This window comes from Diorhabda carinulata, chromosome 1 (assembly GCF_026250575.1).
Source record: "Diorhabda carinulata isolate Delta chromosome 1, icDioCari1.1, whole genome shotgun sequence".
In the NCBI taxonomy this organism is placed as follows: domain Eukaryota; kingdom Metazoa; phylum Arthropoda; class Insecta; order Coleoptera; family Chrysomelidae; genus Diorhabda; species Diorhabda carinulata.
The window spans coordinates 8949539-8974202 of record NC_079460.1 but is presented as its reverse complement, the minus strand read 5'-3'; the positions used below and the strand labels follow the sequence as shown (position 1 = coordinate 8974202).

General features: G+C 30.1%; 1 protein-coding gene across 3 annotated transcripts in view; it reads left to right on the top strand.

Annotated features, from left to right (window-relative positions):
- Nucleotides 1–24664, top strand: part of LOC130901901 (protein grainyhead) — a 215309-nt gene that overhangs the window by 141342 nt on the left and 49303 nt on the right. For all 3 annotated transcript variants that reach the window (XM_057813590.1, XM_057813580.1, XM_057813571.1), the window contains exon 3: nt 21939–22211. In XM_057813590.1, coding sequence (XP_057669573.1) covers nt 21939–22211 — 273 coding nt within the window. The remainder of the gene's footprint in view (nt 1–21938; nt 22212–24664) is intronic.

The window sequence follows — 24664 nt, the reverse complement described above, 5'->3', positions numbered from 1 at the left end:
ATTGCTTAATGCTGATCAAGAACTCGCTCGTATTGAAAATTCAAACGTATTTATGAATATCCTCCAACGTGATCCAAGTAAAAGTTTCCTATCGCTATGTTACACTTGAATATACCATTTTATGCAAGAAACCAAGATACAGTCAAAATAATGGACTTCATCCCAAGAATAATGTGTTTCCAAGAAAATAAATACCATCATAGCCGCAGTGCTCCAGGATTCCAAAAGTTGTTGCAGAAAACCGACAATACTCCTGTCCATTCGTTTTGTGGAAAAAATAGCCAAACTGTGATACGATTTATTGTCTCATCTACCAAATTCACTTTGACTCACTCCGTTTATTTTTTTCTTTCTAATCTTGAAAAAATAATATTGTAGGAAACAATATGGAGACGTAATGGTAAAGATGAAGACGGCTTTTGCGGAGTTTCCGAAAGATAGTTGTGTGATGGTTTGAAAAACTTGGAACCATGTGTGTAAACTTAAAAAAAGATAGTAAACATAAATGATATTTTTAACAGTAAAGTAATAGAGCAGCAATTTAATCCTACTTTCAAGGCATACAACAACACTTTTCAATAGTTAAAAGTGGAAAATTTTCCATAAAAACATATGTACGACACTGGATTCCCAATTGTTCCAAAAATTTTAGAAATAATATTTATTATTAACACAGTTATGATAAAATAAAATCTAAAGCGCTCTAACATAAGGTTATAAAAGACCCTGTATTAATAGTTGATCATGGAAATTTTGTTTAACTTAATCTAATGTTAACATTTAAATATTAATTGTCGTGGAAATTATATTACTGTTGACGGTTATTTCAGTGACACTATAAATTCATTCATATCGTTAACATTGTTTACATAGAGTTGTTATTTTATTGTATATCATGGCTGAAAGAGAGTGTGAGAGAAGGAATTGAACTAATACATCTTTTAGGAGACAATGATAGAAATTTCAGAGAAATTTGTTGAATAGTTGATGCATTACATAGCTCTAGGCTTTGGAATAGGAAACTATATACAGAAAACATCGAATAAAAAGTAGAATCAGAAATAAATGAATTATTTTAGTTATAAACTTTTTCCTGTGTGGGAAATATCAGTATAATTTGTTTATGTGAGATACCATTCAGGAGGTAATTAATGAAAATTAGAAGTACTTTTTCAGTTAGATGGGTGTTCAGTTGATTATAGCTCTAAACAGATAGATAGTTTGTGGTGGTCAGCTGATAGATTAGCCATCAAGACAGTGTTAGACTCCTTCCTCTTAAGACTAATAACAGACAAATTCACAAAACCATGCAAAGTTTTTGGTTCTGTATTGAAAATTGAAATAAAAATTTTTGTCCGGAAATATATGCTTTTACGTTGAAAAAAAGTTAAAATTGATAAAGATATTTTTCATGTATATTTACGAATTTAAGACTATATATTCTGATTCCTAATATGAGAAATAATAATTTTCAATGACAAGACCCATTAAACAGGCGAAATTTTGATAATACCTCGATTCATGGTTCTACATATTTTGCTAGGTTCGAAAAATTTATTAAACTAAAACGTTTCAGTAACCGCCTCATAGGACATAGGATTTTTTTCCAAAGCAAAAAGATGACATCAAATACTTCTACCAAACTACACCATATCATACCATTAATTATAATATCAATATTTAATTACCACAATTATTTCCCAGATAGTACAAATTGCCTTTCGAGCATTAAACTCTCTATCATCGAGGTTTTTCAAGTATATCAGTAAAAATTTATTTATTTTGAATTCGAAAAATATACTATATATTAGAAAATTCATATGCATACCCAACAATAAAATAGGGACAACCTCATAATTTGAAACGATTTTATAAATTATTAGTTTTTTTTAATTGTTCGCGGTTCAAACACAAAGCTCAGTAGCAAGGATTGGACAAATTAATTTTGATTTTAATGCAGGATTATGACAATTTTTTATTCTTTTAGTTGAAAGAAAAAACAAACAACTTGTAAACTACAAGACATCCTTTGGATTATATTTTCTATTACATCTTGTGCAATATTTTTCCACTCTGTATAAATAAGTTGTGGAACTTTCTGGAGGCTTGCATATATATCTCCATTTCATTCCAAACATAACTGCGAGCAGGCGAAACAAATCGTGTGATTTGAACCCCGTCATGTTCTAACAGACTGGGGTAATCACGGGGCTCCTTTTGTTTAATAGCAATAATCTGTACAACTAATTCTCCATCAAATAGTCGAGTCACTCGACAATACATGGTTGAGCCTTGCCGTCATCACACTTTAACACGTATAAGTGAGTTTCTAATTGTGTTTTTGAGTAACCTCCGCCGATCTAATACTAGAAGATAATCCAACTGCATGAAGTTACCTCCCTTTTGTAGATAATTGCGCCTCAAACGTTTGGTTTCTTGAAGTATTAAAAGTAAGAAAGCTGCCATCTTTAGATGTTGTATTCCTTCCTGATTTTGTCAGGAAGGTCAGTAGACCAGTCTCTTTCTGCGGAAGAAATACTAGTTGGACACTAGAAAGACATACACAAGTATATTCTCAATTTTTTGGTGACCGCGGCCATCCACTTTAGCCGCCACAGTTCGCGCCTCAATAATAGGAGTCATGGCCAATTCGAACACTTACTCTGTACTGTACAACCGATTTACAAAAAACAGATAATCGTAAGAACAAAAAAATATGCTGATAATGTTTTGTGTCAGTAGTAGAAATAATTTGATACAATAATTAATTTACCTCCTTACCCAACAAAAATATGTTCGTAATATTTCATAGAACGAAATCGAATGCCGCGAAGTGTTAATTTGATTTTGTGTTGTTATTTAACAATATTACCTATATACATATCATAAAATGCTTAAATTATTTAATGTTTGTTAGCGGGTGAGTTAATGTGAAAATGCTCTATAAAGTATTTAATCAAACAAATAAAAGTTCAATAATAATCGACCGTTACTACCCAATGTAATATATGCCCTATATAAATGAAAAAAAAATAATAACAAAATTGTTATTTGAGAGCAGTAACGACGGTACCGGTTTTCTTTTATGTTTATAAAACCACAGTTAAGATATTATCTAGATCCTGAGTCCTTTCAGAAAGGACTTGAAAAACCGGTTGGTAATTTGTTGTGGTGCAAAAGTAATACAAAATCAGTCAAGTGGTTGACCGAATTCTATACGGAAAGCTTTTTGTTATTATCTACTGGTTTAAATTTGTGATTCATTCTTACGATTTTAATGTCGTTAAAACTATTAAATAATTATTGAAATATATTGGAATGTTTGTTATATTGAACAAATAGTTTAAATAGACCTCCAACGTACGTCATACGACAAGGATTCCAAATCCCCATCTCTATCTAGTGTATTCTTTATATTCAATGTGCTGGTATTTTCCAAAACTAGTTTCAACTTTCCTTAATTATTATTATAACCTCATAACGTTACTTTCATACGAGGTGTGACCGAAAAAGATAGTGAATGAATGTAGAAGTATAAATTACTTACTGTCTATACTCTATAGTATAAGTCAGTAACTTTGAGGACTGTTGACAAGTGGCATAAACGATTTGTAAGTGAAAATTAGTCAGAGAAACGTTTCGACATATGAAAGTGATAGATACCACATGAAATTCTTTCGAAAAAAGTCTTCCAGGAATTCTGTTACAGCTTTGGGATAAGTGTATTGCTAGACAAACGCAGGAATTTGAAGGATGTTGGTTCAAATTTCATGTGGCCTTTGTAATTTGTAATACAATTATGCATTGTATTTTTATCACATCTCGTATGTTATAACTCTTGTTAAGCTACAATAAAAAAATGTGTGCTTTTTGTTAAGATCAATGTTTGGCTCGAGCATATAGATAACTTTTTTTTCTTCTACTCCACAAAGTTATGGAAACAGACAATAAAAACATAACTATCCGAGTGGAGTTGCAATTTTCATTTGCTTTTAATAAAATACAGATAATTCACCACATTTTTTGTCATACCGCGTAGTAGTAATATTATGATTTGTTACAATTCTCAGTGGTGCCTTTACCAGCAGACTGAGTAGGCTGTAATTATAATGTTTTTCAGAATCAGTATGAAATTTGTCTAAAATTAATTATTTAAACTGTATAGTTGTATTTGAAATAATTCATATATTTCTACATCTTATGCTATTAATAATAATAGCAATAATATTATCAAGTACATATTCAAATGAGTCCAATTCCACAATACTGATTGTAGTTCTATAAGACTGTTTTATTATTTCATTCATAATATAATTATCATAGCTACTGATATGAATCAACCCTAATAATTTTAATTGAACATGTCATGAAGTCATCAGCGTACGAATGATATTGATACCCATTCATAACGTGATTGATATATAAAAGTGCTGAAGGTAGAAGCGCAGCATCAAATCTTACCTGCCTCTATGAACAAATATAATACCTTCATGCACGGACACCTTTCACACATACCACACAGAAAAACATACCTCTCTAAAAACATCCTTTTGTTGTCTACATGCTAAGATACGTTGTGCTCCGCGTCTCATCTTGTTGAATGCATTAGACTTTGCACTGCTCATGTATATAAATATTAGAAGAGAACATAATACAACCCGTCACTGGGGCGAAGGGTACATGATTCACGAAAATACGGGCCCACTAAACACTACCACGTTACATCTGCATATCACAATTAAACTACTGATTCAGAAAATTGGCTACTTAGAATTAGTGCATTTGAAAGATTTTTTTTTGTGGTACATCATAAAACAAACAAAACAAAAATGAACAGCGAGTATTTATGATATTTACTTTCACTATATTACAATATGAAAGAACTACTGGAAGTACTCGCTATAGATCCCAAACTTAATTGAACTGAATAATTGGAAAAACATGTTTTTAATTAATACTTTATAAGAGATGTCGGCAGATTCTTCACCTTCTTAAAATAGTTGAAAAATATTTTAGTGTTGATTTTATATCAGTCAGTATAGTTTCAAAATCTTTATGTATAGAAATATCTTTAATTTTATTCATTCCCCTATGTTACAAAAACTCAATACATACTTTTTGATCTAGTTGGTTTATGTACTTTTAAAATTTTTTAGCTTAAACGCCAATCATAATTTCTCAAAAGATTTTATTCTTAAACATTCGCAAATATTTGTAAAATTCATAAAAAATATTATCCATGTCGTTATATAACTTTAAAATATATCTATGATCATTTAAATAATAGTCATATATAATATACTGAATATATTCAAATAGATTTTGAGCACGTCACTCTCGAACCTCGAGGCAAATAACTTTTCAGGCATGCATATGGTAAGGTACAAAAATAAATAAAAAAACGTAAAACAAATTAGTGATTAAGTTTTATTTAGGAGAGACATCAAGATAACTTTATGATAAAGAAACACAGAAACAACATTAAAAATGGTAAATGGATAAGTTAAGAACGTACTAATGGCAATGGGACACATAGTGGAGTGGTATGCAAAAATTATTGGACACCAGACACTCCTCTTCGAATAACATTTAATAATGTCTTTGAATAATTTATAAGTACATTATTTTCTGAAATGGGACACTTTATTAACTACAAATTATTGCAATAGAAAAATACGTTTATAATTCTTACGTGATATACTTGAATCAATACATCCGACTACTTTTATAGTTGTATATGTATAATTGGTTACCTATTTTGTTCATTGAAAGTACGCCTTAGCATGCGTAAATCCCTTTCTCGTAAAGTATATTTCGAATGTTTACTTTTCAATGATGTATATGTCATAATTAGGTTCCTTGTGATGTCAACCAAAAATACTAACAAATAATTGACAAATTATTATTGCTACATTTTCTAGTAAAACATTCCCAATAATGCCGCCACAGCAAGTCTAGTCTCTAGTCTAGTCTTGCCCTATGATTTGATCTATTATCATACCACTATTTGTGATTATAGTAATGTAATTGTATTTCACAAGCTAGTCCAATTTCATAAAACGTGCAATTTGCTGGAGATAATTCAAATTCAAATTCAAATTGTACTTTCCCTTACTGTAAGAAACTTGGTTTGTACTTATATTTTAGGGGTGGCAAAGATAATGTTTGATTAGAGTGTCAAGAACACTGCGATACAAAAGATCTAGGATGTGGGATGTATCCTGAATATAATGCTATAGAGCTCCGTAGTGACTCAAACGTCGAGAAAATGTGGATAGAGGTTTTGTCCTATACGTAACATAATCTAAACGTTGAACACTCTGTTAAATCTAGCGTCTTCAGGTGTATATTGAGGCGGCAATTCAGTGATAAGACTCCTGTTAGTTTATCTTATATTGTTCTTACCTAGGTTGATACATTCAACAGATCTTTCCTGGCTATAGTTTCCCAGGAGAGGCACAATGATGAATATTGCTTTACCTAACGCACATAACTTATTCCATTTCTGTCTTTTTCCTCTTCTTCTTGGTCATTTTACCTTATTAGTTCGCAGCTATTGTCTTTCTCAGTTTCCTATCACTCCAGATCCATACTACCAGGTCTCAATCTATCATAGCATGTCCAATGTATGTGGAATGTCGATCTTCAATATCTTGAAAAGTTACATAGTAATAAGTAAAACACTGCTTTTTCTTTGAGGTCATGTCAATTCAATGTTTTACCAGAAACCAGAGATATCGCAAATGTAGTGTAAAGTCCGGCGCATCAATGATATTCCTTCTTGACTACGACAGAGATGCTAATCACTTTCATGGATGCATGCATTTTTACAAATGATTTTATCTTAATATAATTTGCATATGTCATCTTGTGATCTTTCATTCATTTGATAAGTTTTTATAAACAATTGTGGTCACAAATATTTACTCATGACAACAAAAAGTATACTGATGTAACAATAATAATATAATCATTTTACATTATAAGTATATCTGATTTTAAAGTATAGGTTCCTACAAAAAATAGTGCTAAGCCGTCATGATTAAAAAATGGCGCTTAATTTTAAACATCCGCTTATACCAAGATTGATAAGTTGCAAATTGATTTGATAATTTTGATATTCTAACTATTTGCAACAATAATTATGAAAATTAGTATTCTTCTAACTAGCGTTTATTCTGTGAAAATTTTCCTTTTTAAACTAATTATTTTTTTAATAGACATCCTATTTACAACCAAATTCTTTATTTTGCTAAAGTATACCGCAAAATATTACAGAAAAAGATTGTTGAGGGGAGGTTTTAGATTACTGTCTGTTTTGATAAAGAAACAGAATAATTACATTCGATGATAAAAATACGACAATAAAAGTAAAATTTTCAAATATGATTATATATATATATATATATATATATATATATATATATATATATATATATATATATATATATATATATATATATATATAGAAACGTGAAAGCCCTCAATGATAAAAAAGACTTACTCAATTCAAGCAATATCTCTAACTATGATTCAATAATTTCAATTGATTGCTGCTTCCATTTTGTATATGAATAGTGACAAAACCAGTAAGGTACAAAACGATGTATTATTAAAATATTCCTTTCTCACATTCCATTTGATCTAGAACCTACTGGTACAAACTCAGCGAATTGAATCATCGGAATCATGAAATCTTAATATCCCATGGTTTTTAGCTCAAATTCTATAAATATATGATATTTGAATAGTTAAGATAAAAAAGAGACTTGTGTGAAAAATTAATTATTTGGATCGTCTTCGATACGATTTTTATAAACTATGCCTCTTAAATGAATTAATATTACTAATGCTTCAAATATCTTAATAAATTATTCTCTCTATTTGTTGTTTGCTATTTATTTATAGAATCTACAATTATATAAAATAGAAAAAACTGCGCAACCAATGAGTTAATATATCCAGAACCACTCCTTCTACTGCAATAAAAATTTGCCACAATTTTATAATAGTAAATAATGAAAGTTAACTAGATGTCTTGTAAAATTTCACGTTTTGTTCTTTACATCTTATAATAATCCAGTTCAATTAGCAATAAATCAATTGCTTTTACAAATTACTGCAATATCAATATGTCTGGAATCAATATTCCGATCATGTGTTTTCCAAATCTTAATTTTGTTAGTTTATTTCAATTAAAATTTTGCTTATTCCTTAAGTGTTATGGCTTCAAAACGCCACCTTCAATAGTTGTTTATATCTTAATTCCATTTATACTAGCAAATGATATTGTACTAAAAAATTTACTTCAAATGTTAAACGGCAATTTATATTCATTCAAAAGCTTAAAGTGCCCATCTATTAAACATTGTTATTAAATTTTTCCTAGTATAATTACAAGACTAAAAATTGCCTTTTATTTTTCAACCAATCTTATGAACATCTTAATGCAACCGGATGTTAAACTAATTTTTATTGAATGAAGGTTGAATCTTAAGCCGTACTGATAACATCTCTGGGTTATTTAATTATGAAGAATTAGCATTAATTTGTTTTTAAAATGTATTTTCCTATTTTTTGGTGAACTGTTGTGTAATATTGATTTAATTGAAAATCCCACAATAGTTTCCGAACTAAAAATTTAGAATGTCAATTTTTGATTGAATATGAAACCTAATTACTATGAAACGTGCACGATTGAATCAATCGACATTGATAAGTATACCCCACAAACACCTTTCAGTTTTTGAATCAATCATGACAACTAATTTAATTCAGATACGATTAGTTGTTAACATTTTAAAACACACAAACATGTTTTTTATCAACAAATAAACATGAGGCTCCAACGCACTTATGATTCAGGTAGGGTAGAGCGGGGTTTTAGAGACGCGGGGTCTAGTGCTCCACGTATAGTATCTCGCACACGATGTGTCATATCTATGAGCGGGTGGTATAAGATGAAACAGGGGGATGATGAGAGACCCGCGCCATTGATCGTTCGTTTTGAGTGACAACACGTGATGTTGGAAGTTTAGTGCTAAAAATAAAAAAACATTGTGTCATTGAGATTTGGTTTTAAAACTACGAATATCATCATATGGTCATCAAGTAAGTGTATTTTATCTTTAACATGATTACTATTGAAGTTTTAGTTTAATTAATAAATTATTTTCAATGAATTATTATTTAAAATACTAGACGGAATTCGGGGAAGAAGTCATTTGAGAGAAAACATTTGGGCAAAGCTGCTAAAGATAACAAAATAGATAGAACTACGCTTTCGAGGTATGTTAATAAGTTGAAAGTTACACCCGCCAAGTTTTTTCAATTGAACAAGAAAAACTATCGCATGGAAGTTTCTTATATTTTATGGTTCAAGTCCATCAAATATACTTTGGCTTACTTATGGATGCACCGTCACATATAATATAATATGTATATGGCTTACCACTTTTCTCGACAGGAATAGTAGACTATCTATTAGAAAACCAGAACATCGATTTGTTTCATGGCAAACTACATTAAGTTATGGATAAGTATCAATTTCCAACTTCCAGAATATGAAACATCGACGGAACTGTTGTTACAACAGTCTTGAAACCAGGTAAACTAATAGCAGATGAAAGAAAGCATACTGTTGGTTATGTATCAGGAGAACGTGGCACTAATGTAACAGCTACTGGAAACTCAGTTCCTGTGACGTTTATATTTCTTCGGAAAAATTATAAAGACTATTTTTTCGCAAATGGAACACTAGTTGCCAAGATTGCGCTAATGATAAGTAAACTTTGGTGTCAGTGCATTTTATGTTTCATGAAATGTGGCAGTAACTGAATTATAAGAGTTTGTATAATTACCCAATGGCTCCAATGTCTCCGTTGGGTGATTCATAAGACCCCGCCAGTACAGTCATTTGAGCTATATGACTGTTTTCCTTCAAAGGTAAATTTAGTATCGTTTCATTATCTCGAACTGTGGCCCAGTAAATAAACGACTGATTTAAGTTTAACTTTTTTTTATTATTCCTTTGAAAGTACCTTAAACTGATTTGAACAAAATGTGGATCAAGTGACCCCGCTTTGCCCTACCTCGAATTATTATTTTAATTAACAGTATATTTATATTCCATATCCAACAATCAAATATTTTTTATATATAAGTATTTTAAAAGCTTCAGGTAAAAGGCTCATTGTCATTCAAAGCCTACATAAAAAGCGTAGGAGCCCATGCGACATTTTTTAGCAGATGTGTGGAATTTTTATGTTTAAAATTTTTTGATAAATGTATATATTTTGGTCACGGTTTTGAATTTACAGTTTAATCGTATTTAAATAAGCCTGAAGTTAAGTAATGGGTTATTAGGAATATACGACTCATAAATCTTTACATGCATGCATAGAATTTTTCATTAAATTATTCTTATCCTCATGTTTAACACCGTATTTTTCTCATGGACTTATTAATTAATTATTGCTAATTGTTACGTGATTTAACTCTCATTTACACTTACACGTTTCTGTAAAGCTTTATATACGTACAAATCAGTTAACATTGAAACTTTCGAGTTAAAATAACCGTAACGGTGGTTTTAGTTGTTTCGTAATATTGAACTGCATTCTGCTTATTATTTAGTTAATATTTTGCATCTGACGTCCAATATTATTCAAAACTTTAAAGATTTCAGGAAACTTGATTCCGGCAGTTTTTTCCATTAACTTTGACGTCCTGTCAATACTACCAATTTAACTCCATTCCATTGAACAATACTGATAAAATATATTCTTCTATTATTCTGGACGACACTGTTTTACTCTATATTTATTATCTGACCGTTATATATATTGAGAATCTAATTGTTAACTGTGCGGGTACTCCAGTTATGCTAATTACAATAATATCCGTCATATTTTTCTCAGGGGCAAATTATTTTTGTTGTTGCTATATGTTTCCACCTGCATCTTGACATAGTACATATCAAATTGGTATTAAATTTTCATTTGGAATTTTCATTCTCACAGATTTCATCTAATCCTGCATTATCTAAGATACGAACTCCTTAATATTTCTATTGCTTATCTATTAATATACCAATACTAATAATGGTGAAATCTTGTCGGTCCTAGTAACCTAAGAAATACCTTTGTAGTTTCATTAATCGTCCTCGTCCAGTATTGGAGAATTCTCCTGGCGTTACTTTACAGTTGCAGAGGATGAGTATCCAGAATCGGCCTTCGGCCTTGTATCTATGATCACCGACTTCCACGTGTCCTATTTTCAGATCTACCAGACCATAAGGTAAGTTGTTCCTTGATCCGCCATCAAGCGATTCCTATTGCAGGTTTGGGCCCTGTTAGCGTATCCAATGTTTCATACATCGGCTTAGTGTAATGTGGAAAAGTGGAAAACAAATTTTTGTCAATAATGTTAATCATCTATTTGTATTAGCCGCCTAATAAATCACATGAATGGTGATACTGTCTTTCCAGGTTACTATAGGCAATTTTTTTCGTTTGATAAAAGAAATTTATCTTAGTTTTTGAAAATTCAGTCTTTTTCCTTTATTCACTTGTTTATGTTCTAAATATTTTTTTAATCAGATCTATCCTTTTTTTCGTTTGATTTATCAAAATTTCGGTACTTTTTCTATTTGTTACAAATTTTTGTTTCAATTGATTTGCATTTTTCATATATATTTAGTATCCAGAGATCTTACTAAAATGCATTGAGTTTTTCATTTGGTTTATATTTCCTTAGTCTAAGTTTTATGGTAAAATAGTTTGGAGAATGTTTATTGTATTTTCTCAAAAGGGAAAAGGTCACTGATCCGGTTCCATTTATGTGTGTATATCATGTGAAATGTTTGTGTAAAATGAATATTGAATAAAAAATTATAATCCAACTAGATGTTTGTTGACTGTTTCTGTATTACAAGTACGTTCTGTATAATCTGTACTATCTGGTTCAATGTTAAATCACGCAGCGATTTAAAATCATTTAAATCAAAGAATTGACTGACCCTACGGCTATACAGGAGTAAATAAAAACGATTGAATATTTATTAAAGTCGCACTGCACCTCCCACGTCGTCGATTGCTGGATTCATGATCATGTTCATAATTAAAAAAAATTGCATACAACAGTAATCAATTTGTAAATTTAATACGTTACGTCGGTGGTTACAAAATTGAATAACACGCACGCATGTTGGCCAAATTGACTGACTGACTGAAGTTAATAATTTAAAAATTGATAAGTGGAATGGTTGAGTTGGCGTTTTTATTATATTTCAGTCACCGAAACTACAATCACGTGATTATGCATACTTCCCCACAACTAATACTAATCCAAAAAATAACATTTCTTACTGACTGTAAACAAGCTGTAATAATAATGATTTAATTTATGAAATTTGTGACAATTGTTAAAAATAACGTTTTTTTGAATGTTCTCCTAAATTCAGAAGTAACACTCATTATCTTAAGTTGTCTGGTGCTTTTTAGTTAATATGTTTTAATATTGACAATTCTCAAAAATGGTAGTTTGTGAACAAGAGAATATGGCGTAAAGTGTGTTATCCAAAATATTCATTAAAAGGTAGGAAACATACATGTTACAAAAACTCATGGCCAGATATAACAAAGTTAACTAAAACTGAAACAAATACCAGGAAATCTCATAAGAGTACTAGGACCTGCGTAGAAGCCTGTCATTTCAGCAAATATGAAATTCATTAAAAAAGTGCTCCATAGTCTTAAGTCGTCTATAATTTTTTATATGGTGATGGTAATGTCAACAGAAAAGAACAAGAGACAGAACTAATAGAAATCTACTAGGAAACACATCTATTTTCAATAAAATATATAAAACATGAAATAAAAAAAACACGTATTTGAAAATTTGATATTTGTTTTTTTGTTTTTTGCCTATGATGAATATAATTTATATTACTCTTATTATAAAACCCAAACCAAAGTCATCCAAATCCTTCATTTCAATGTCACTGTATCAAATTTTTAAATATTCAAAATATTCTCTGAGTTTTTTCCACTCATAAAAGCTATAAAAAATTCCCGAGAATTAGTTACTCCTATTAACCAATTAAATTTGGATTATTAACTGTTATTTGAATAAAATTAATATTTTTCTACGCATTTAATTTAGGAAGTCAAATAATAAGTAATAATAATTAAAACGTACATGTGAAATTAATAAATAATTAATGTCGAGTAACAGTAGCGGCATCTATTTAGTTCTGTTTCAACAAATAGCACGAAAAAGGAGGCAACAAAGTGCGAATAGCAAAAGAGGCAAATTCAATTCTTATTAAATGTTTTTTTTATTGATCTGTACATATGTCAAAACTAGGATGGCAGCTGTCTTGTCGAGATTTGTATAATGGGAACATAAGAATAAAATTCGTGAAAAATCATAAGCATCGCTAGTACTCTCGACACTTTTAGTTTCCACCTTACACAATCTTGGTGGAAAAAAATACAGAATTCAGGATTCAGCATTGGTTGAAACGAAAAATATTTATTGTTTTGGTATGATGTTTTTAGTAAGTAAACAGTTGGCGACTTTTTTGGATTTCAAATAATGGATATTTAACCAAATAGTAAAGCTTCAGAAGATTCAATATTTACTATACTTAACTGGGCCCAAACATCAGCAGATTTGAATAAAACCACAAATGCAGGCGAATCCTTTTTAGTCATTTTAATAGTACTTTTTATTGTAGTCATCCACATATTTTTTATTTTCTGGATGATTCAAAACATTCACACTGAAATATATATAAAAATTAATACTTTGGATACTACACGCAATATTAAAAATACTAAATGTATTTTTAATTTAAGCATTTTATTAGTTAATATTAAGGAGCTCAAAAATAATAAAATAACTGAATTTCAGTCCATAAAAGCATATGCGTGTAAATATGTAAATAATTTATTAGGTACTTAGATTAGATAATGTTTGCTTTTATTTTTTCTCAAATTTGTACATTTTCGAAAATATAAGTTCGCATAAGAAGATGGTCCCAACAAAGAAAACACGAAAAATAGATTTATTTATATTTTTCCCACCAATATGCAATAAAATACCCTTTTTATCATAAGAATCGCCAAGCTCCTTAAAATAGCCATTAATTGCCGACATTACTCAAGTCTGGGAACAGAAAATAATCCGAGGGGGCTAATTTTGGTGAATAGGTAGCAATTTAAACTTTAAAAACTAACAACATTTTCTCTTAGCCAAATCCGGCTGTTTTTGCTTGATTTCTTCGCTCAAGATATCCCACACGCATCCCAAAAAACATACACTATGACCTAACCTGCAGATGATACGGTATTTGCCTTATTTGGAGTCAGTTCTCTTTTTCTACTTTATTTCTGTGAATTGTTGCTAAACACACGACGCTGTTTTTGTTCCGTTGGGAGCAAAAGTGGCACCCATCTTGCGCACAGCTTTATCATGTCCAAATTTTCAGTTAATATGCGATGTACTGCACTTTTTATGAATGCCTACTTTGTCTGCTAGCTTGCCCACATTCCATCGACAATCATCCAGTATGGCTTTGAGAATTTTCTTCAACATTTCTGGAGTCGTCACCTCATTAGGTCGACCAGTGCAATGCTGGTCTTCGCAGGTCGTACGGCCTCGTTTAAACTCTGATACCCAATATTTTATTGCTGATAACGAAGAAACAGTCTCACCCAGAGTTTAATCTGGTTTATTTTTTATATTGGTTGTGCTAATACCTTTCAAATAAATGTATTGCATAACATAACGATGACCATCGCAGTTTTTTTTATTTTGAAATTGGCCCGATACTTTTTTCTAATCATTGGAATGGGAAGATCTCATTTGCATAGCTAGAGCCAGTATAATTTTTAATTGATCTTAATCTATTTATGCATTTTAACTTTATGAAATCGAACGACGACGATTTTATATAAAATAAATCTAGTGTAAAACATTTATTGAATTTTTCTGATTTATGAGTTAGCTCTTTGTTTCATTTATTCGGCAACTTTTAAAAGTGTGGAGGTGGAACATAGAAAATCTAATCGAGTTTTTTGAGTTGAATTTTTCATTCTCAAGTTATGGGAAAACATTTAATGAAATAACATTAACTATGTAGATGGGACGATGTTTTAAATTTTCACTAACAAGCTCTTGTAAAATAATTTACAGTTAGACTACATCACGTTGACCATTCATCATTCAAATCAGATTAAAAAAATAATTATATTAATTAATAGAAGTGATCCATCTGATACTTTTTCCCGTCTCATGTTCCGTCTAATCGATCTTTGTTCAATAGATATTACATGTAAAACATAACTGTTCTTCCTTTTATGAATATTATTAGTGTTTTAATATCTATAACGAGCATTTAAAATCAATGCCGACTTAAAAAGATTTTAAATTAATGACACAACCAACTTGATATGTTGTTACTAGTTCACTAGTGATACGAACTTTTTGCAACGTACACATTATTCAAAGATAAACTTAGTGATGTGATACTTAGTGGATTAACCATCTGTGACACTGTGTTAGGCAATGAGAAATGTGATTAAAACGGTAAAAATAATACTGCGATTTAAGTTTTTGCTACCATCAGATAGTTTTATTAAGATGTTACAATCCTATCTAGTTAATAAATAGATATACAAAAAAATTTTCCATCCAGGAAAATAATGAATTCAAACTACAGTTACCATTATTATCCTTGCCTATATTTATATATAGGGTATATTGCCAAGAAGAAACATAGTTAACTAGAACTAACAGAAAGAATCAAATATTAACATGGAGAAAAAAATATGTGGGTAATAATAATTGATAAGAAGTGAAAATTTACTCCTACATAAAATCTATTGAATCTATTACAACTTTGGAGACCTTACTTCATTTATTTTATTAATTATTTAGATAGATAAATCGTATACGGAATTTTTTTTACAAAAATATTTAAAAGGAGAAAATAATTCCATCATAAAAAACTCATATGGAATTACGCAATTACTGATTTGTTACTTGTTCTATGTTACAGATTCCATTTTTTAGTTAACCTCGAACATCGGGTTTTGTCTAACTCCAGAACAAATTGTTATGCTTCTCCTTACCAGTAATCTGGTTTGAAAAGCTTGACTGAAAAAATATACTGAGCTGTACTAAGATGTGTCGAAATCAAATGTCATTAAAATGGTTACCTTCATTTCTTGTTGGGAGAAATTTGATTTTTGAAAGGCTAAAACTTATTCTTCGTAATTGTATTTTATAAACGGATCCTACACTAACATCATATAGAGTTTACCGAATAGATGGAAAAGACTTTTCTATAAAACTTTGCATAACGCTTAAGGATTTTTCTCTTACAAAAAGTTTCATAAACTTCCAACTGTAGTTTTGGTGGTTTGGTTGCGACTTGAATACGCATAATTACACAAGTGAGGTACCTTATCATAAATTATTTTATGACCACTGAAACAAATCATTATAATATCTTTTCTTTTCGCTGAACATATTTAAATTTTAGTAGTATCTAATCACAATAACATCTTTAACTAATAACGAAGACAAAGCATTCATGATATTTGAACATAATTTGTGATTGAAAAATCTACTGGTTTTTTGATATGAAAAATTTTTAATAATATTAATTTCAAATGACTAACACTTTTTTGTAAACCTAACAAATCTAAACATTAGCATCATTCTATATGGGTCCTCTCTACGTCTGAATGATTCTATCAATTTTTATAGGAATGTGAGAAATTCTATCTATTCTACACAACAATGACCAAAATTTACAGAATCCTCCCATTTTGCGGAAAATAATTTACTTATTCTGCAACCGATAGTTTGTAATCCTTGTAGCATAATGAATCGTAATGCTAAATTATGTTGCGCTTCATGCATATTGATCAAATTAAGCATTTTAAGCATATTTGACCATATTTTATCTGTTTTATTTTAATCATCACTTCATATGAAAAGGACTTTTTGTCAATACTATTAGATAAGTCGGAAATTCTGGATCCTATGGTGACATTCATACTGAACACACTGTTCACTGTTACCACTACACCAAGACTTACAATTACACTGTCTGATGTGCGTTTCAATACCCAAGTTACGTCTTCAGAGCCTGAAGATAGATAGATATTATGAATCTATTAGTCGTATTTTGATACACCAACCAATCTGATAGATTTAAATCAGATTTTTGAAGTGAAGTATTTGAGTCCTATGAAATATCAAATGCATTTTGTTTTGTAAACATATTATATACACTATGTTTCCTTTTATTAGTGCTTCAATTAAATGATTTAAATCATTAAAACTAGTTTCTGGATTTACAAAATCTAGAGAACAATGCCTCGGGTACTCATTTACATTTAGAATATAACTCATTGATACCTCAATTAATTAATTAATCATTAGCCCTGAAAGCAAATCTTCTAAAGAACTGACAATCAATTTAATATTTACATTGAAGAAATCAATCAAGTGACTTAGCATTGAGATTAATCGGGTGAATTCAGATTAGTACTAACTAGAGGCAACAGATGAGGCAAGAACATTTAAACTTTTTGGTCTATAATTACTCCAAATAGTTATTCAGCAAACATATACGAAGAAAAGTAATTTGAAATGTCACTTAATAAATGTATATAGTACGGTAACAAGGTGGAATCCGATCCGTATGCAAAATTTTTAGAAATGATTATTATCATCCAACTTGAATCAGTTCTAAAATATATTTTTAAATAGTAGGTACCATGTAGGTACTTATTAGTGTTCAAATTAATACTGATATTATAAGACACTTAGTATTTTGTGATCGCTCATTGCCGAAATGGATTTTGGGTGATTTGATATAGATTCAAAAAGTCCAATCAAATAAGGGAATCGTTTATTATACTTGTTCGAATATAATAGAGTGATATAATTGGGAGATACTTTCAGCCTCAAATAAAGCTCAATTTTCAAGCTTTCTAAACATATATAGTATGTACAACTTTCTCCAAAGAATGTTCCATAAAATTAAGCATTTTATAACGTAATTCAATATAAATGACCATAAAATTAAAAATTCCGAATATAAAGACATTTAATATAAGACTATTACATCAAATTTTCGAAATAGTGTTTATATACGACCACCATTTTTTATTTGAGAACAATACTTTCAATGGCCGTTATCTAAAAGAGCGCCCTGTATAAATTAGAATATTCCAATTAACAGAAACCATAATAGCTGCTTAGTTTTCTCTTTTGGAACTGGTGTCGCATCTGTTCTGTACAAAAATCTTTGCGTCTGTCGTTTACAAGAAATGAAAAAACACCCTGTATTATAAAATAAGAGTTGGTATACAAATAACGTTCCGCTAGTAAGAAGTAAACCATAATTATTCACTTTGCTTTATGATGTAATGATTTTTTTTTACAAAAGATGCATAACATTGCAGTCGAAAGTGCAACACGGTTTTATGTCACATAAATAAAGAGATATATCGATAGGATTTGAAAGTTAAAACAAGAAAAGTTAGAGAAAATATAATTTCACAAAATCTAAAATAGTGTTTCTTTCCTTGTTGAACATACTCGCTCGAAGATATGGAGTGATATCTCTTAATTAAAAGGGCGTGGTGCACTTTTTTATATTTCTATTGAGACGGCTATTTGTCATTTTAAACAACTTTCGCGTATTCACACATCAGGGGCGTCACACTTAAAAAAAGTGAATACAAGAGCTAAAACAGTTACAAAATTCAACAATTTTTTCCGCACCCTGCTTCAGATTTCTGTGCGTCAATGCGCCTTCTATTCTGAATATAATTACAATACAAAATTTGTCCTTAATAACTTCTATACCATCTGCCATTTTCACAACTGAATTCTTTTTCTGTTTCAAAATAATTAAAAAGCAATTGTATCCTTTACCTGTCCATAATCATCTTTCCACGAACTACACATTTTTCCACACTGTCAAATGTTTTATTGCAGTTTGTAAATTTCAACATAGTCCATTCAAAATTATAAAAAGAAGAAACTCAAATTTGATTTTGAATTGTTCTAATAATCTTAATAGTAACATTTGTTATCCGAGTTCTTATTTTTTGTCAGTTATTTTTCCAAATCGTCCCCTCTTTAATAGATTTACACTCCCTTGGATAATAAAAATTCCATCCTGATGACAAAACCAGTTGCAGAGAAATCCATTTTAAATGATAATAAGGAACCTCCAAAATATTGTTCTGGTAACACCTATGCTTAGAACAAAGTTTGTTTGATCTAGTTTTATTGTAATAACTTCTAAATGTCAACTTATTTGATTTTAATCTATTTCTAAATTGGAATATTCGATTTAAAATAATCTATTATTTATCTGATTAATTATGTCAATAGTTTTTGGACGTTTAAGGCGCCGTTTAAAAACCTAAGTCACGACAATCCAGTCAAGGTGAAGGAAGTGAAATATTGCCACACCATTCATGTATTTTAATCTGTTTGGTTTTGCTTCGATTGGTTCTAAATAGTTTATTAATTGCTTGGAATAACCAATTTTGCAATAAATTTTGAATAATAATAAATGAGTAGGTATATAATATTGATACAAGAAACTTTGACAAGTGATCTATTGATTAAATTAAAATACGACATAACAAGTGGAATGTATAGTTAGAAACTTTATCAAAAACAATGGTATAATTGTGTAAGGTTTTCGTGACCGTCATCCATTACTTAAGTGTTTTTTGGGCTGTAAGGCCGTCGAAAATAACTACTACTACTACTTGACATTTGTCCACTCATGCGGTTAGAGTCTCCACAAGTTGCTTGTTGTTCAGACTGATTCTGTTTCTGAAAGCAGGCTCTTTCTTCCGGTATACTAGTTTTTTCCAATAAATTTCGAAGAAAACCTGCTCGTTATTATCCGTTTTTCCTTTTTGAGCAAATATGAATGGAAATAAGAAATCTATTTCTTCAAAAAAATATAGCAGTGCAAACCTTAGTTTTATTACCTAATCCATTAACTGGATAAATGCTTATCGGTCTTTTCAATAACTCCAACGGATGATTTTTTAGTGATACGAAACACTGACTACATTGTTTCGCTATCAGTACACTTCACCGTCACTCTCTAAAGACGATACCTTGGTTATTGAAACACACATCAGACAGTATAATTGTGACTGTTGATATAGTGTTACCATAAACAATGTGTTCAGTATCAATATCGCCAATGATTCTAGAAATTTCAACTTAATTCTATTAAAGATAATTGGCTGCTATAACTATTAGTGTTTCAATTACCTCGATCGTTAATCTTTTGTGTATATAATAATCCGCCAACGATAGATCTGTTTCAGCCTAATCTGTGGCACTCAAATGATTTCGTGCGACTCCAAATGAATAAATCTTTGTTTTTTCCTATAATTTATCGAAACACATTAGACAGCTATCATTCTACCTTCTACTACTACATTTTCAAATTGGAAAATCGCACGGTGGCAATGTTTGCACCTATATAATAAAAAAATAAAATTTGTAACTAGTGAAGTTATCACAATAATTATCATAACTTGTCAGTGAAGATTAAAAATTATTATGCACAATCTTCAATTTATAATTTTCGAATCAAACCGTGGGAGTGCCGCAACGGTTGGTTAGAGAAAATGTTTAAAATTCATAACCGAACATTGAGTTGGCTTGCTATAATTACCACTAGAGAAAATATTTAAAAATCTAGTTCTACCTACCCGGGTATGTATTCCAGAATTATAACGATCATATATAGCTTCTAGTAAATAATACACTTAAACAAATAGAATTGTTCCTATTGTCTGAAGGTGAAAAATTTTCTTCCACAAAAAAAATTATTTTAATTAGTAAATTATATTATAAATATTGACAATCAGTAACTGGTAGAATATGTTCAGCAATCTTTCACCGTAGTTAAGTTTTAGTCACATAAAAAAGTTTCTATTACGCCTTTGATCTAGATTTCTTCATATTTAAGGCCCAATTACACCTACCGTAGATGATTACATTCCATTTGGTCAAGACGAGACAGTTGTCGAGTGTGTTCCGCGATGTTAACATGTCTCCGAGAAATGATAAATGAGAAAATTTTTTAAGAGCTACTGTAATTTTCTCATACCTACGTGATTGGGCGCAACTGAAGAGGATATATACCTAGGAGAAAAAAAAACGAATATGGACAAGACCGTGATTATTGAAAGGAGGCATGATATGAGGATAAGATAATATAATAATAAAGTTCATTTATGATTCTCTTTTCACTTTTCATACACAAACTTTATTCCACTGGCTTCTTTTCTTTTCACTGATTCTCCCGAAAGTACTCGCCCCTCGCTCGGCCGAGTACTTTCTCTTCCGAATACATTGCCGGACCGTCTACTCGGTAGGTGTAACTCGGTCTTTACATTTGTATTACACACGTAATGGGTACCAGATATTTCTTTAAATTGAGAGAACTCGTATCATATGGTTAACTTGAAGTAACTGCTAAATATTTGTGAACATCACGTTACATTTTTTGAATGCAGCAATAAATATTACTGTACATTTTAATAGTTCATGTCTCCATTATATTTTATTGTGTGAAAATTTTGCTTAATAGCTTGATAAGCATTAACCTTATTCAAACGTTTGTACAAACTCGTTGACACAAATAGTAAGAAGTAATATTTTTGGAAGAACAAGAACTTTATAAATGACACAGTTATCATTATTAATATCGATATTATTGCACTGTAGACAACTAGAGAAGATAAAGACTTTTTGATTAATAATATAAAATATAAAAGTATATGCACGCAGTGATAAATGTACGTTTTCACTTCGAACTATGTTCCATATAATCTAAATTAATATTGATGTATTTTTTTTTGTAGAAAACGAAAAGAAAGTCTTGATTCGACATCATCGCACGCAGCCGGTGATTTACCAGTGGTGGGTCAACGTGGTATGGCTGAATTGCCCGAGGGGGCGGCCCCTCCCGAGGATCAACATAATTGGAGAGCATTTTACGAACATCCTTTAACAGCCGCCACGACAGCCATGCTTAACATCGGTGGTGGTGCCGAAGATCAATCAACAGCGATGGGACTGATTTATGAATACTATAAATTACCTGATTCCAAAGACAAACTAGCTGATATATGGTCGTAAGTATCTAATTCAATTTTACACAATTTTAGTTGCAATCATTTGGTCTTATTTAAAACATATTTTCAAATCTTCAAATACAACTGAAAAATCATATAACATTAAAGATAACAAATTATTATTTCACTATATTATTTAATTTATAATATTATGAACAACGTAAAACAAAAACTAGATAATTCAAATTAAAGTGGAAAAAAATTGGTCTTGCCTCAATTTAACTTAGTAATGTTATCTGTACTTTTCCTCAGTCAGAAGTTGGATAGTACGTAAAATTTGGTTGTGCCGTAACAAAACATATGTATAAATTTTTGCATTTTTGACTTCTACAATTCCGCAAAGAATTGTATTTTCTTTTGCGTCAAATATCAAGCAAAGTAAATATAAGTACTTAGATATTTTTTAAAATCGTGAAATAAATAACTATAAAATGAATGATGAACTATGTAATCAATTTATAAATCTTTTCATTTTTCTCGATTTGGAACGAATCGATTTTGTATCAGTGTCCAATTGCCTTTACCACCCTAGCTGTTCTCATCTATTTCCCTCTTGTACGCAGCAATTTGTGCCAACCAATTTCAAATGGACAGTAGTATCCTAATGATTTATTGAACTTCATTATCTCCTCATTTTGTTAACCAAATCTTATCTTGTCATGAAGAATCGGAGTTTCACATCCTAACTATAAATCAATTTATTATATTGATTTTGTTTATGATTTCTTCTTAAGACCTGTAGATGAATGTTTCCACTTAATTTCGATCTTTTACAAATAGATCATTTCTCATTATTTCTATTATCAAACAGTATGATGGTATTTATTTTATTCAAATATCTAGCTTTCTATGCTCCCCTCATTTGTTTTCGCCCACATGAAGCTTCAAATTTGTTTAGTTATACTTTTTATCGTAGACTCTTTTCAAAATATCAGATTTCGTTGTTTCCGGAAATGAATAATTATTATAAATATTTGGTTGGCAATGTTGATAAGATGATCTTATAACGTTAAATAATAGTTCAAAAAAGCTAAAATACAGATTAGTTGGTGGGTGGCATTTTATTTCATCAAAACGTGTAGCATTAATCTTAAATCATTGTGTGACCACGTATATCAAAACTGGAAACATTAGATATGGCTTTATATCACTTTTTTTATAACGATATACATTGTTATAATAAATTTTTAAGACATTCATTAAAATGCGTATACTATTTGATACGCCCCTGAACAAAAGAAGCTGAAACGGTTGGGATGAAAATAAGCGTTAAATATATGAGAATCTTTTAGAAATAAAAATGCCTCGATGAAATTTATAGCATTCGTCTGTATCACTGAACTATATATTATAGCATACAATGGGATTAATATAAAAAAATCTCCTGAATTGCGGCTGTTTGGATACAAGACGGTTTGCATAATTTCTGCAGATTCAGTGTTGCAAGAACCAAGAACTTTTACTTGGAACTTATTTATATAACAGGCTGTTCGATTAAAATACTGGAAATTATTCATGGTATCCCGCGGCGATTTGAAAAACAAATATTAATACATGTACTTTTGACCCATGTGGTTTTTGGTAGCATTTTTCTAAATTTCCTATTGATAGCCATGGAATATTTAAATCACCGTTACATAATCTAACATCTAACATCTAATAATAATTATTATTTTCGGAAAATAATGCATAGCCTTAATACAAGAATTTCTTATATGAATTTTGACACTACACACTAGTAAGTAACTCAAGTAATCTTTTTTAAATTCCTTCTAGAAAATAGACTGATTTAAAATTGGGATAATATCAGACATTTTACAGAGTGTCCCAAATTCTCGAGAGAAAGTTTTTCTGTAAATGCTTTGTATTTGAGGAACAATATAATCGAAACTGTTAAATTAATACAAAACACTATCGAAAACCAGTCATCACATCATTATTTTATATTATATAAAATTATTTACAAATGATTTTCTATTACTAGAACTTATTTTACAGCTAATTTTCCAGAACTATATTTGCTTTGTCTCAAAATGAGTTTGGTTTCCTGAAAATGTTAAATAAAGCTTGTGATGGGTAGATAGTTCGTTCATTCATATCGTTTCTGTCGGTCATCAACTTTTACATCTGAGACTTTTCATTACTTATTAAAGTAAAACTCTTCCCGAAAGTCTGTATAGAAGATAGAATAGAAAATAAATGAAAGTACTTAAACGTCATGCCCAGTTTTTAGATACCAAAAAGTCGATTAATGTTATCTATTCAAATTCCTTCAATATGGCTGCAGCAGTATTTTTAAACTTGCAAGTTACCAGTAATCAATTTTCTATTAATAAAATTAAATCTCCGGTAATTTCTCCTTGAAAATGAGGTTGGAAAAGATTTTGGATGATTTGTTAATGTGATAGTACTATTTCGGGAAGTGTTCTCTTTGAACAAAAAATATATTTGGT